The sequence below is a fragment of the Sander vitreus genome, chromosome 21 (assembly GCF_031162955.1).
Source record: "Sander vitreus isolate 19-12246 chromosome 21, sanVit1, whole genome shotgun sequence".
Taxonomy (NCBI): domain Eukaryota; kingdom Metazoa; phylum Chordata; class Actinopteri; order Perciformes; family Percidae; genus Sander; species Sander vitreus.
The window spans coordinates 8,753,868-8,766,998 of NC_135875.1; the positions used below are offsets into that span (position 1 = coordinate 8,753,868).

Here is a 13,131-nt window from a genome sequence, read left to right on the forward strand (position 1 = left end):
TCTGTAGCCTACTCCGTAACAACAGACTACCTGGACGCCTTTTTATCGCCTCTCTTCCACAACGCTGTCTTCAGACTTCTGCGTTTTTACCCTTTACGCCGGCTACACACTGGATGCGTGGCGTGAGCGTGGCGTTTCTGTTGTGTGTCAGCTGCGTGCTGACACACAACAGCGGTAGTGTTTTTAACCACACCTGCTGTCGTAAAGGTCTTTTCTTTACGGTGCTGTCTTGCCCACTGTAAATTACTGAGTTAGCATTACTGGAAGGTCCTATAGTCACGATGAATATTTTGCTCGGACAGAAAATCATTCATTTACAATAAGAGAATAAGTTGCATTTTAAGCGTTGCATACGTTAACTTAGCCTACTTTGGATGCTTCGGCCATTGTCTTCACTTTCCCTTTTAGCTTTTAGTTGTTCTTCCTTTAATTTCCTTCTTTTCTGGGATGGCCCTGCTCCAGTATCAGCCATAACTACAGCAGATAACTTCTAAAATAAAATAAAAATACAATTACACTTATATAAATAAATCTCCTGCTACCTTTTACCTGGCTGGATACAATAACACAGGCTTTTCCGGTGTTAAACCGAAATCTGTGACCCTTCAGAATGCGTGCTCTGTAGTGGTGTCTACCTGCCGTAAATCATTCTGACTTCGCAGGAAAAATCGAGGCAAAGGCACTGATAAAAACTATATAAAAATAGCGTTCTTTTCACTGTTAGTCTGGTTTGCTGTTTCAGGTCATTTATGATAACCTAGATGGATTGCTTCGCATTTGCTCGGGATATCCATCTGGGAACTTTCCATTGGAGAACTTTTGGGAAGGGACGAAAATACTGGTTAGCCGATTGGATAAACCATCCATCACCACCTTCTTCACGACTAGCGGAGCCAGTTGATATATCAAACTCTTGCAGAAACCAGTCGGGAGAAGAGCAAAAACATCTTTTCCTCCGAGAAAAGCCTCCAGTGCCGTTTTTTGCTCTTCTTTCAATGAAGGAATACTTTCTAATTCAGATAAAACTTACGCGATAGCTACGCTCATCTCATCATTGGAAGCCGCCATGTTGTTAAGACTGAACAGTCGCTTCTCGTTGCGTCACACCTAAACCCGCCTCAAAACCAACGCTGATTGGCGAACGGCTCCAAATTTTCTCTATCTCAAGATGCCAGACTGATCTGCGAGTGGAAAACTGGAGCTCGCGAGATCAGGACGGTCTCACGAGGCTACATTTATGATCATCAGATGAAAAATTACACAGTTTCAGAAACATTCAAAAGTTACATATAGTCACTTTAAAAAAGATGCATTCATTACTACTTCTAAATTAAGGTATTATAACTAATATTCGTAAACAGTTGTTTGAGATTTCAGGGCATTGTGTAAAAAAACCTGTGAAATAGCCTAACTATGATGATAAAGAGTCCCATGCAGGCATAACAATGAACATTAAACAATTCACTCACATTGTAAACAGTGAAGACAAACCCCAAGGACAGTCTTTTATCATCTTTTGAAGTGTAATGTGCTGACTATAATTAATTATTATAGTCATTAAGTTAAGTAATATAATACACCTAGTTGGGCTCACCAAATATAGCTCAAACGTTATGGTTTCATTAAACAAATACTTTAGGCTAACAGTTAGCAAGCTATCATACGCTAACAATGATTGTAACATTAGGAAGTTTAAGACTATTAACTTACTCACACTTTGGCTAGACAGCTAACGTTACCTTTCTGTCCAATTCAAGACACCAACTGTTTCCACAGCTGGCGTTAAACAAATAAAAAATAACCTTATTTACCATCAGTAATGTTACTCACACATGGCTTGACGTGCTCTTCTTCCATTTTTGGTGGAAATGCGGTCCTGTCGCGTTAGTTATTATGAATCCCACTCGCTTTCTTGGTAAGACCCGCCCTCTAGTTAGGCTCCTAGAATTGCGATCCTGAAAATGTGGTCCTGAAAGTGCAGCCTCTGGTACTGCAGCTACAGTACTGCGCAAAAGTTTTAGGCAGGTATGAAAAAATGCTGTAAACTAAGAATGCTTTCAAAAATGGAAGTGTTAATAGTTTATTTTCATCAATTAACAAAATGCAGTGAATGAACAGAATAGAAATCTGAATCAAATCAATATTTGGTGTGACCACCCTTTGCCTTCAAGACAGCATCAATTCTTCTAGGTACACTTGCACACAACGTTTTTGAAGGAACTCAGCTGGTAGGTTGTTCCAAACATCTTGGAGAACTAACCACAGATCTTCTATGAATGTAGGCTTCCTCAAATCCTTCTGTCTCTTCATGTTATCCCAGACACACTCGATTATGCTGAGATCAGGGCTCTGTGGGGGCCATGCCATCACTTCCAGGACTTCTTATTCTTCTTTACGCTGAAGATAGTTCTTAATGACCTTGGCTGTATGTTTGGGGTTGTTGTCCTGCTGCAGAATAAATTTGGGGCCAATCATATGCCTCCCTGATGGTATTGTATGATGGATAAGTATCTGCCTGTATTTCTCAGCATTGAGGACACCATTAATCCTGACCAAATCTCCAACTCCATTTGCAGAAATGCAGCCCCAAACTTGCAAGGAACCTCCACCATGCTTCACTGTTGCCTGCAGACACTCATTATTGTACCCCTCTCCAGCCCTTTGGCGAACAACCTGCCTTCTGCTACAGCCAAATATTTCAAATTTTGACTCATCAGTCCAGAGCACCTGCTGCCATTTTTCTGCAACCCAGTTCCTACGTTTTCGTGCATAGTTGAGTCGCTTGGCCTTGTTTCTATGTCGGAGGTATGGCTTTTTGGCTGCAACTCTTCCATGAAGACCACTTCTGGCCAGACTTCTCTGGACAGTAGATGGGTGTACCTGGGTCCCACTGGTTTCTGCCAGTTCTGAGCTGATGGCACTGCTGGACATCTTCCGATTTCAAAGGGAAATAAGCTTGATGTGTTTTTCATCTGCTGCACTAAGTTTGAAAAAAAAGTGCAAAGTTTCCTTTGTGCTTTTTCAAAAGAGCTTGAACAGCACATCTTGAAACACCAGTCTGCTTTGAAATATTTGTCTGGGCGATACCTTGCTGATGCAGTATAACTACCTATATGCTATAATTGGTTGATCATACACCTAACTACAATCCTACAAAATCCCTGACTTTTTGCAAGTACCTATAAGAATTGATGCTGGTTTGAAGGTAAAGGATAGTAAAACCAAATATTGATGTGATTTAGATTTTTCTTTTGTTCGCTCACTTTGCATTTTGTAAATTGATAAAAATAAACAATCATTTATATTTTTGAAAGCATTCTTAGTTTACAGCATTTTTTCACACCTGCCTAAGACTTTTGCACAGTACTGTATATTTCTGTAATAAACTTCCAACTTTTAATCAAAAAGAAGTATTGCTTTATTCGTGTCAAAATGCTCAGGAACATTCAGCCTTCATGCATACAAACTAATGTTGCTTATACAATCTTACAGGCAGCAAACTGAGTGAATGTTCCCAATAAATATTCAGTATAAAGTTAAAGGAATACAGCAGGAATACTAGAAATACCCTCGTGGCCACAAACACAAAAACACAGAAATGTATGTCTGTCCATCACTTGCACTTGTATGTGAGGTGTTTGCGATGATAGTGGATCCATGCAGGAGCTGCAACAAGCCCGGTCAGGAAACCGATCATAGCGCCCAGACTGCAGGAAACAGGCCAAACCTACAAGAAACAAGACAAGTGAGTCTGATCGTTGGACTGATAGATCAAGGAGCTGAACTATTAGATAAGTTAATCCTTTTTACCCTACACTGTCTACACTTGTAATGTTCTGTTAATAAAAAGGAACTTCTAAAAGTAAAAAAAAAAAAACAGAGGAAGGAAAGGAAGGGAGGACAGCACTACAGCGTTGTCATTTAGAGTTATGCTTCAATTACCACTGTCTACTTCTAGTTTGCATTTTCCTCCGTCATTAAGCAGAGAATGCCCTTTGCAATTATAGTTTTAATCTTTTTGCGTTTTGTCATTTAAAAAAATCTAATTAATTAAATAAAGAGAAGGCTTTAATGGTTACTGTTTAGAAAAATAATTTCAGACTTATGGAGGTTGTATGGTTGCGTGCGTGCGTGTGTGTCTGGCAAAGCGAGACTTATGGCAGGTTTGTTCAGGACACCCCCGTCTGTCGCAAGCAATGATGACGCAGTAACTAGTGATGATTCTCTCTGACCAATCAGTAGTCTGCAGGTTTTCACATCACCTTTTGGTATCGCCTCAGCTCGCTTAGAACCTCGACGGAGGGGATACTAAAAATAGTACCTGTTGGCAGGTACCAGGGACTTTTGTTCATAATGGAAAATCAAAAAAGACGAGTCGAGGTGAGTCGAGCAGGTACCATGTAATGGAAAAAGTATCTCGTGACCCTTCAGACTTATCTTCTGACTGATTGCAGGTGTGCCGACTGAAATCATAATGCCTTAATCTGAATGAAATTGGAGTTTAAATATCGAAATCAACTAAAATAAAATATAACACAAACTGAATGCAAAAAATGATATTCTGCTCATCATCATAATGGCTTGCCAATTTACTGAAAGGTTCTTAAGTTTTTATGATTTTAATGGGCACAGTGTAATGTTGTCTACTGTAGACTAGAATATTCTTGTGTGCTTAAGAAAGTTTTTAAATCATTCCCTGTTTATTTATGTCACAATATAGCATTTACAGCTGTACTATTTATATTTTCTAGTTATTTTGGGTCCTCTAATACCACTAATTCCACTTTTTGTCTGTGAAAGTCTTCTTTTTATTTCTGGTAGCATTTTTGTAAATGAAACTTTCCCAAAAACTGAGCGGAGCAGGCAGCCTTATTTGACAGTTTTAGGGGCATCAATTATGGGAATGATAAAATCTCACAAACGTGCACCTCCTCATGAACAGGTGGAATTCATCACAGAAAAAAGGTAAAAGAGGTTTACAATAAGAATATTAAAATTGTTCTTGCACGAGGCCCAATATTAGGATAACGTTTCCACAGTATACATTTTGTTTATGAGAGGATTTTAATGGTGTGCTGACCTGCCAAGGCCTGTCCCAGTCCAGTGGTATAGGAAAGGCTCCAACCCAGGCTCCTACCACTGTGCAGGCCACTGTAATCTGTAGACAGGTGTCCCACACAGACATAGCTCTGGAGACGGAGACAGAGCAAAGCAACATCGGTTAGTATATTCAATTTAGAGACACAAAGTAAGCATATGAAACACATGACAGAAGGACAGGGAGCAGTGAAAAAGGAAAGGCAGATTGTAGGCTCACCCATGCCGGCTGAACACTCGTATCCAGGCCTGGACATTGGGGCCGAGGACACAGAGACACCTCAGTGTGGTTAGAGAGGTCAGCAGCACAGCGAGGGAGAATGTCTCTAAAGCGGATCTGGAATAATGAATTGCAGGGTATAAAACTTAATGCAATCAATAAAACATACAGCGACAAAATGAAAATATGTAAATATATAGAATGTCAAAAAAATAATATCACCATGTGCAGATACTTTGTAAAAGCTGCATTTATTCACTTGTTTTTTAACCAGTACGTAATGAGTGATATATTTCAAGTTGCACAAATTCCTATCCTGGTAATTAACTTACTCTCTGCAATCAAAAGCAAGTAACTAGTCCGCCTTTACTGCCCTCTGTTTTTTTTTTTTTTTATGTGTTTTACATCACTTTAGTATACATACAGCACATTAACATAAGCAGCAACTCACTCAATCAGTGGAGCTCCATAGAGAACGACCACAGTGTGGAAGAACAGGCACGACAGGAAGAAGTACAGACATGAACGAAACAACCTAGACAGCTGCAGAAAGAAATGGGTGAAGAAAGTTAAGTTAATAAATCATTCAAAAGGGCTTGAAAAGTTCCTGGGGAACTTTGTAGCTGTACATGCAGGTTCATTAAGCTTCATCAGTCCAAGTTATTTTAAACCAGGGCTTTAGACTTTTCTGTTTGCTAACTTTTATTTAATTAAAATTGGGTTTAATATTCATATGATACACTCCACTGTAATTATTGTTTTTTCAATTTTAGCTTATTATTTTATCTTGTATTATAACCTTTTAAATTCTGTTTAAATGTGTCTTTGTATATTGCCTCATAATTCTTATGTTCTATGTAAAGCACTTGCCTTGTGTTTTATACAGTCTATGCTTGTGACCTTGTATAGAGAGGGCCTGACCCCTATATGTTGGAATGGAACCACTGAACTAAACTACCCAACCATACAAAAGTCATAAAAAAAATAGCTAACCTCAACCAGCAACAACCTTAAAATTATACGTAGCCTACACATTAATGCATCACAGTATTATTCTAGTAATGTAATATATGTTAATAGCCTAGCAGTTAGGACTACTGCAGTCAGTACTTTTTCTTTTCATACTTTAAGTAGGCTACATTTAGCTGTAACGTTACTTCTGTACTTTAACTTGCGTAGGATGCAGGACTATTACTTACAGTATTTAACATAAAGATATAAAGTAAGTCAGCACCTTGAATCCCACTGTGTGCTTCTTGGTGGGGGGTGTGATGCCGAGCAGCCAGAAGACGGCGACACTGACCGCGGTGACCGCACCGGACACCGAGTAGAGCCACAGCAGGTGAGTGCCGTACACCGAGAAGCCTGGCACGAGTGCCGCAGGTATGACGGTCGCCATGAACACCGAGGCGGCGATGATGGCGTGAGTGGACGCCATGGCTCTGATTTCATGGTCCCACATTACGAAGAATGTAACTATCTGCAATGGGAGAATAAAACAACAGACACAATTGAAATAAAATAATTTCAAATGTTAATTTAGCAACGGATGTACAGAGTAGGTTAAACCCATGGGTGAATTTTGCTCTGGACCTTCCTTCCGTAAACATGGAGTGACAAAAACTTCCGCTTGGACTTCACAATAAAAGTCCAAAGGTATCCTTTGCAAAATGCAAACGGCTCATTAAATAAAACAGAACAAAATAATACTATTTTATTTTGTTTCAATTATAATATCTTACACCATCTCAATGTATAAGGTATGCACATACGCTTTATTGTATATAATAGGCAATGTGCAGTGTCTAGTCTTTTTAGGAAGTTATAATGTAGCATATTGCTATGGAACAAAAATAAATCTTAAATTTTAAAGATCTGACCTAATTGCAATGGCATCATTAATGGCATCCGGTGCAAAACTGTAAAATAAAACCTCCCTTAATTTATTACACATTTATTTTCAACACATTCGTTTTGCCTGTTCAATGGTAGGTAAACCAATTACTTGTAGACTTTATAAGAGATTGTTTCACAGTGTTAGTTGGGTTTTACTGTTGATTGACATATCTGATTTGCCTTTCAAATACTCTTAAATACAATGTAGCCTCTTTATAAACTGTCTATGATAGTGACCCGTACAAGGGCAACTGCCACCTTTAGCGGACTTTTAATTTTAAGGAAAATTATGCGCAAACAGGAAGTATTATTTTGTAAAAAAAACTTTGAAGCCCACCCTATAACCAATCACAGAAGGTCAGTGAAGATTAACTGGGATATTCTGTGACGGACTGTAGTATCAGCCAATGGAATTTAAGATTGTCACAGCTTTGACCAATTAATCTGTTGCAAATACGAGAAAGTGGAAGAAATGACCGGAAGTTTACAAACAGTAACCGAGCAAGCTAAGATTTAGCTAACATTTTTACTTTATTTTGACCAACCGTGAAAAAGTATCGGTTTAAAACAAACATAGAGGAGGAAAGATGGTTTGTGAAAAGTGTACGTATCACCCTGTTCAGATGCTTTCTATCTTTAAATCTAACCTATATTTGTGCTGGATATTCTTCTAAACTAGCTAACGTTATGTGCATGCTAGCTAACTGTGCTCATTATTGTACTGCTCATTAATTCGTTGTATTGGTTTATAGACACCGACCCTGCACGTTAGACTTTATTTCTTTAATAAGTATGTTTGTTTCTCTACAAATTGTGTGTTGTTATTATTTCAGGCGAGAAGAAGCTTGGTAAAGTCATCACACCTGACACTTGGAAAGATGGAGCACGGAATACAACAGGTAAACTGAGGACACACATCCAGTGAAAATTTGTTTTCTTTTTGTCGGTAACTATTACTACTGTGCATAGTTCATATATATGGCTACATTAGGGTCAGGTTATAGAATGTAAACATATATCACTAGTCGAGCCAAACAAACACACAATATATATTCCAAGGTCCCATCATAATGTAAATCAGGCCCATCATAATGTAAATCAGGCTGCAAATGACCAAAATCAACCTTATATTTATATATATTTATATATATATATATATATAAAAATTTTGGAGAGCTAAAATTCAGGGACTTGAAGAAGCATGTATTGAATCTCGATCAAGGAGAATTAGGATTAAGCAGTACGATAAAACCACAGTGTAGTGCCAGTGTATATCATGTATTCTTATAAATATTTAATATACATAGACCTCCCATTTGTGTCCTGAATAAAGTCATTATTGTTATTATTATTAATATGTTTGTTTGTGTATGTATGCACCAATCGCCAAGGCAAATTCCAAGTAGGGTATCTACTGTGGCAATAAATTCCTTTCTGATTCTGATGTAGTGCCATCCCAACTCTAAGGATTTTTGCCTTTCCAAGGAGTATTTAACTCATGCTGGAGGTGTTAAGTTTAGCTGTTTACCAAATACGGGCTTTCTCTATCACTCAATGCAAATAAAGATATTGTTACGTCTCTCAATAAGCAGCCAGTGAGACTGACCTGAACACAGGCTACTGTGGGTCGTAGCCAAAGCCAAAACAAGAAACAAAGTCCGTCAACTCTCTGACATTACTAGCCGCTTGCTAGCGGGCGCTACTCTCAACTTAAGTCCTTTTTTCCTGCAGGACATAACAACAGCCGCCCCCTCCCCTTAGCTCTTAGCCAACTAGAGGTGTATAATCTCCCGAGGCTACACAGTCCGTTACAATATTACTGGCACTGTAAACAACGTATGGTTACCTAAATCATGAAACCAAACATACTGAAAACAATGTCAGCCTGACCCTACTGCAATAGAACCTATCCTTAGGTACGTGTGTGTTTATTCATCTGAGTCCTCCCTGTGTGTGGGGGGCGATATCTAATTCCGGCGGCCTAGGGAGATAGAGACACACAGGCCCAAGCCTTTTGTTATCATACAGCTGATCAGTCTCCCTCAATCCTGGAGACCCAGAGTTGACCTAAAAGTGTTTGAATTGAACATGTTAGGCTTTAACTTGTGACTTGAATGTGACCTAGGTTACTACTAGTCTCAATCTTACAGCATGAGTGTGTAAGCTGGAAATTCTACCACATCACCAGTCGAGCCAAACAAACACACAATACATATTCCAAGCTCCCAACATAATATAAATCAGGCTGCAAAGTACAGACAAACCAGCTTTTCAAAGTCACTTTCAATATGCTGTCTAATGTGATCAGCTTTAAGCTTGAAGATAGATTATTCCATTATACAGGTGCCTAACAAAGGAGTGTTTCCATCAAAATTCAAAGATACTATAAAAAGGTTGTACTAGTTCTCATACAACAGGTGTGTACTTTAATCGGTGAAAAGTAATTCCTCAAATATACTGCTTATTTTTTAAGAGTTTAGATTTCCATAGGCACAAGTGTTAACACACCCAATTACATACACTAACTTTGTGACAGGCAGTACACAAATTGTAAAAAAAAAAAAATGAGTAAGTGACATGATATTAAGTTGTTTATCTCATAAATTTGTATACATTTACTAAGGTAGTTAAACAGGACAACAGCCTGAATTTGGGTTCATGTCAACAGTACTTGGGCTGCCACTAATATTATTAATATGTTGATTAGTTTGATCAATTAATTAATTGTTTACTCTATAAATTGTCAGATAATATGCTGGACATGGGATGATTCAGTAATGATAGCCCTGGCTGCTCTTCAGTCAACATGTACAAAATGTACAGTCCCACTATCATACAGATAGAGTGAGATGAGTGCATACAGTACAGTGTAGGTCAGTGACGCATCATGCGTCCTACAGACTGTTGGTAAGTCCTACTGCCTTGGGATAACAGCTGGCCTTACTTTTTTTCTATTGCTTGCCTTTGCACATAGATAGATAGATAGATAGATAGATAGATACTTACTTACTTACTTACTTACTTACATCCCGAACAAACACATATATGCAATGACCATGATAAGGTGCTATGGTAGAGTGCAAAAGTGAACAGTGCAATAGATTATTATTATTATTATTATTATTATTATTATTATTAAATATTAACTATGACTATGAAATATTAACTGGCTATGAATAAGAGCAATATATAACAGGGAATCAATTATAAGATGTAGATGTTATGACCACAGTCCAGATTGTGTAGGAGGGCTAATATAGCCTATAAGACAGTTGTACAGCAGACAGAGTGATATAATGGTAGGGGCTGAGAGAGAGAGGCTCATGCTGAAAAGTCCATTTCTCCCCTCCCCCTTTGTGTGGTATTGAAGAGTTGGATGGCCCTGGGGACAATGGACCTCCTCAACCTGTCTGTCGAGCATGACAGTGACAGAAGTCTGCCACTGAACATGCTGTGTAGTGGGTGGCGATCATTGTCCATGATCGCCAGCATCCTACTCATGGTCCGTTTCTCTGCAGTTGCTGTGAGCGACTCCCAACTCAATGCCGACAACAGAGCCAGCTTTCTTTACCAGCCTGTTCAGTCGCCCAGCGTCTCTCTTCTTAATGCTGTCTCCCCAACACACCACAGCATAAAACAAGACGCTGGCAATGACTGACTGGTATAACATCCAGAGGAGCTTACTGCAGACATTGAATGACCGCAGCCTCTTGAGGAAGTAGAGCCAACTCTGCCCTTTCCGATACAGCGCATCCGTGTTGGCTCACCAGTCCAGTTTATTGTCCATGTGTACCCCCAGGTACTTATATGTGCTGACCACCTCCACATTGACCCCTTCAATGGAGACTGGTAGCATGTGTGGCTTAGATCTCCTGAAATCCATCACCAACTTCTTGGTCTTTGTTGCATTCAGCTGCAAATGGTCATTTTATTTCATTTGAGTGAAACAATAGTTATTTGCACCTTTTATGTTGCTTCATGACATTTAATATTGTATGCACGTTTTGCCTTCTCTGTTTTGTTTTGTGATACCTAATTTTATCAATGTTCAAGCTTTCAAACTTCTGATGAATTGTCACATACCACAATGTAATGTTGCTTAGATGATGATGTTTAATTGAGTTCTTTCTGCTTCTTTCACTCAGAGGGTGGTGGGCGTAAGCTAAATGAAAACAAGATGCTGACTTCTAAGAAAGCCAGGTCAGTAGTTTGCTATTTTCTCAGTTTTTATCTATATGAAGTCACACTAAAGAAGTTTTTTTTTTTTTTTATCGACTCACTCGGATTGTTGCACTAAAACATTTAGCATGCTAATTTGTTCCCCAAACCTGTGCTGCTAGCATTGCTAAAAACATATATTGGTGCATCTCTAGTTATGTATCTGTTTATCTCCACCTCAGGTTTGACCCATACAGCAAGACGGGCTTTGCTACCTGCAGGATCTGCAAGAGCTCAGTTCATCAGTCTGGATCACACTACTGTCAGGGCTGTGCCTACAAGAAAGGTATAAACTCACTCATACTGGACTCCATACTGAGCCGAGAGCCTGATGAGTTTTATTATATGCTTGTGTGTTTTCCCATCAAAATGTCCTTTGGTGTTCCTGTACCGTGCTGTGGCTAAGATTCATGGAATCTTAGTTAAATAACAAGATGCTTTCTGGATCAAATAGATCTGATAACATGTTTTTGATATGAAGGTAAGATGCGTAAACCAGTAAATGCACTGGTGGGATGACTGGTACATGCTACAAAGTACAAGAAGTTCAGGACCTGCTCCTCATATTGCTTTTCTCTCTATACTGATATTTTTTTTACTGTTTTTCTCTTTCTTTCCCTTTTTTGTCTCCAGGAATCTGTGCAATGTGTGGACGGAAAGTTTTGGACACTAAGAACTACAAACAGACATCTGTGTGACAGTGGGCTGATCAGAGAACTGTTCTATGAGTGAATAACAGATGTGGGGATGTGAGTGATGTTCATGTTTGTCATCTTGTCACATTTTCAGTAGGTTTCCAAAATGTCCTTCTCACCATACAGCTATAACGCTTTTGTCTTATTTTTCCCACCTTTGTGAAAGAGAGAGATTTGGAGCTGGCTTTGTCCTCTTATTACAGAATATCATATAATGCCACTGGAACTATTACAGTGGCCATAAACAGGGAAGCACTGTTGTATCCAAATACACCACCGGTCATTACCTGTTGAGGCTTCTAGATTTTTTTTGTATATTTTAAATTCAGTACTTAGGCTTTGCTTTTTTTTAAGTTGATTTCTGTATGTAATATATCAAGTGTTTGATTGAATTAAACAATTAAATATGAAGGACATTTGACAGGATTCTCAGCCCTAAGCCATAAAGGGTACACTTTTAGCCTCTTACGCACAACATACTCACATTTGTCCTATATGCCTATAATAATTGGTTTACTCTTACATAATCATATTTGGAAACTGCATGCTGCGCTGTCAGGTGTGGACCCCCCCTCTCTCTCCTCCATTGCTGTCGGAGATAAAGGTTATAGTTCACAGGTTTTTTTTCTAACGACAGGCTGCTCCTTTGATATTTAAACGCCTTGCTCTCCCTCAGGCCTTCAACTACGTGCGCACTCTTGTTTTTATGTCTCATTATTGATTTATGCAGTTGTACCACAGCACAAAAACAGCATCAGTATCCAGTTAACGCACATAATATACTGTAGGTCATGTTGGGATGTAGCAAATGAGTCATTAACCTGCCCTGTTTGCTTAATATATCACTGCCCTTTTGCTCCTGTTCTGTGTGCCAGTGTATTTAGGAACATCAGCATTTTATCTGTTTGAGAAATTTGACAGTCAGGAAACAGTGTGGGCTCCATGTTGTGGTTTGGAAATTTTGGGAGGAGAGGATCTGCGATAGACTAATTAGAAGGTATTTAT

General features: G+C 38.9%; 2 protein-coding genes across 2 annotated transcripts; one reads left to right on the forward strand and one right to left on the reverse strand.

Annotated features, from left to right (window-relative positions):
* Positions 1–3,394: 3,394 nt before the first annotated feature.
* pigf (phosphatidylinositol glycan anchor biosynthesis, class F) lies at positions 3,395–6,935 on the reverse strand. Its single transcript, XM_078279677.1, has 5 exons — positions 6,552–6,935; positions 5,769–5,860; positions 5,318–5,434; positions 5,081–5,189; positions 3,395–3,727 (listed from the first exon to the last, which is right to left on the reverse strand). Exons 1-5 carry the CDS (start codon positions 6,777–6,779, stop codon positions 3,614–3,616), a joined length of 660 nt encoding a protein of 219 aa, XP_078135803.1. The 5' UTR covers positions 6,780–6,935; the 3' UTR covers positions 3,395–3,613.
* A 731-nt stretch (positions 6,936–7,666) lies between these two features.
* Positions 7,667–12,537, forward strand: cript (cysteine-rich PDZ-binding protein). The gene is made up of 5 exons (XM_078279082.1): positions 7,667–7,816; positions 8,047–8,112; positions 11,359–11,413; positions 11,614–11,717; positions 12,065–12,537. Exons 1-5 carry the CDS (start codon positions 7,801–7,803, stop codon positions 12,127–12,129), a joined length of 306 nt encoding a protein of 101 aa, XP_078135208.1. The 5' UTR covers positions 7,667–7,800; the 3' UTR covers positions 12,130–12,537.
* Positions 12,538–13,131: the final 594 nt, after the last annotated feature.

Excerpts from the sequence above, each read along its gene's own strand:
- pigf (XM_078279677.1), bottom strand. The coding sequence starts at position 6,779 with ATGTGGGACCATGAAATCAGAGCCATGGCGTCCACTCACGCCATCATC. Across the intron at positions 5,861-6,551 it reads AGCACACAGTGGGATTCAAG|CTGTCTAGGTTGTTTCGTTC; the intron begins GTGCTGACTTAC and ends TTCTTTCTGCAG. Across the intron at positions 5,435-5,768 it reads TATGGAGCTCCACTGATTGA|ATCCGCTTTAGAGACATTCT; the intron begins GTGAGTTGCTGC and ends TCATTATTCCAG.
- cript (XM_078279082.1), top strand. Across the intron at positions 11,414-11,613 it reads CTGACTTCTAAGAAAGCCAG|GTTTGACCCATACAGCAAGA; the intron begins GTCAGTAGTTTG and ends TCTCCACCTCAG. Across the intron at positions 11,718-12,064 it reads GGGCTGTGCCTACAAGAAAG|GAATCTGTGCAATGTGTGGA; the intron begins GTATAAACTCAC and ends TTTTGTCTCCAG.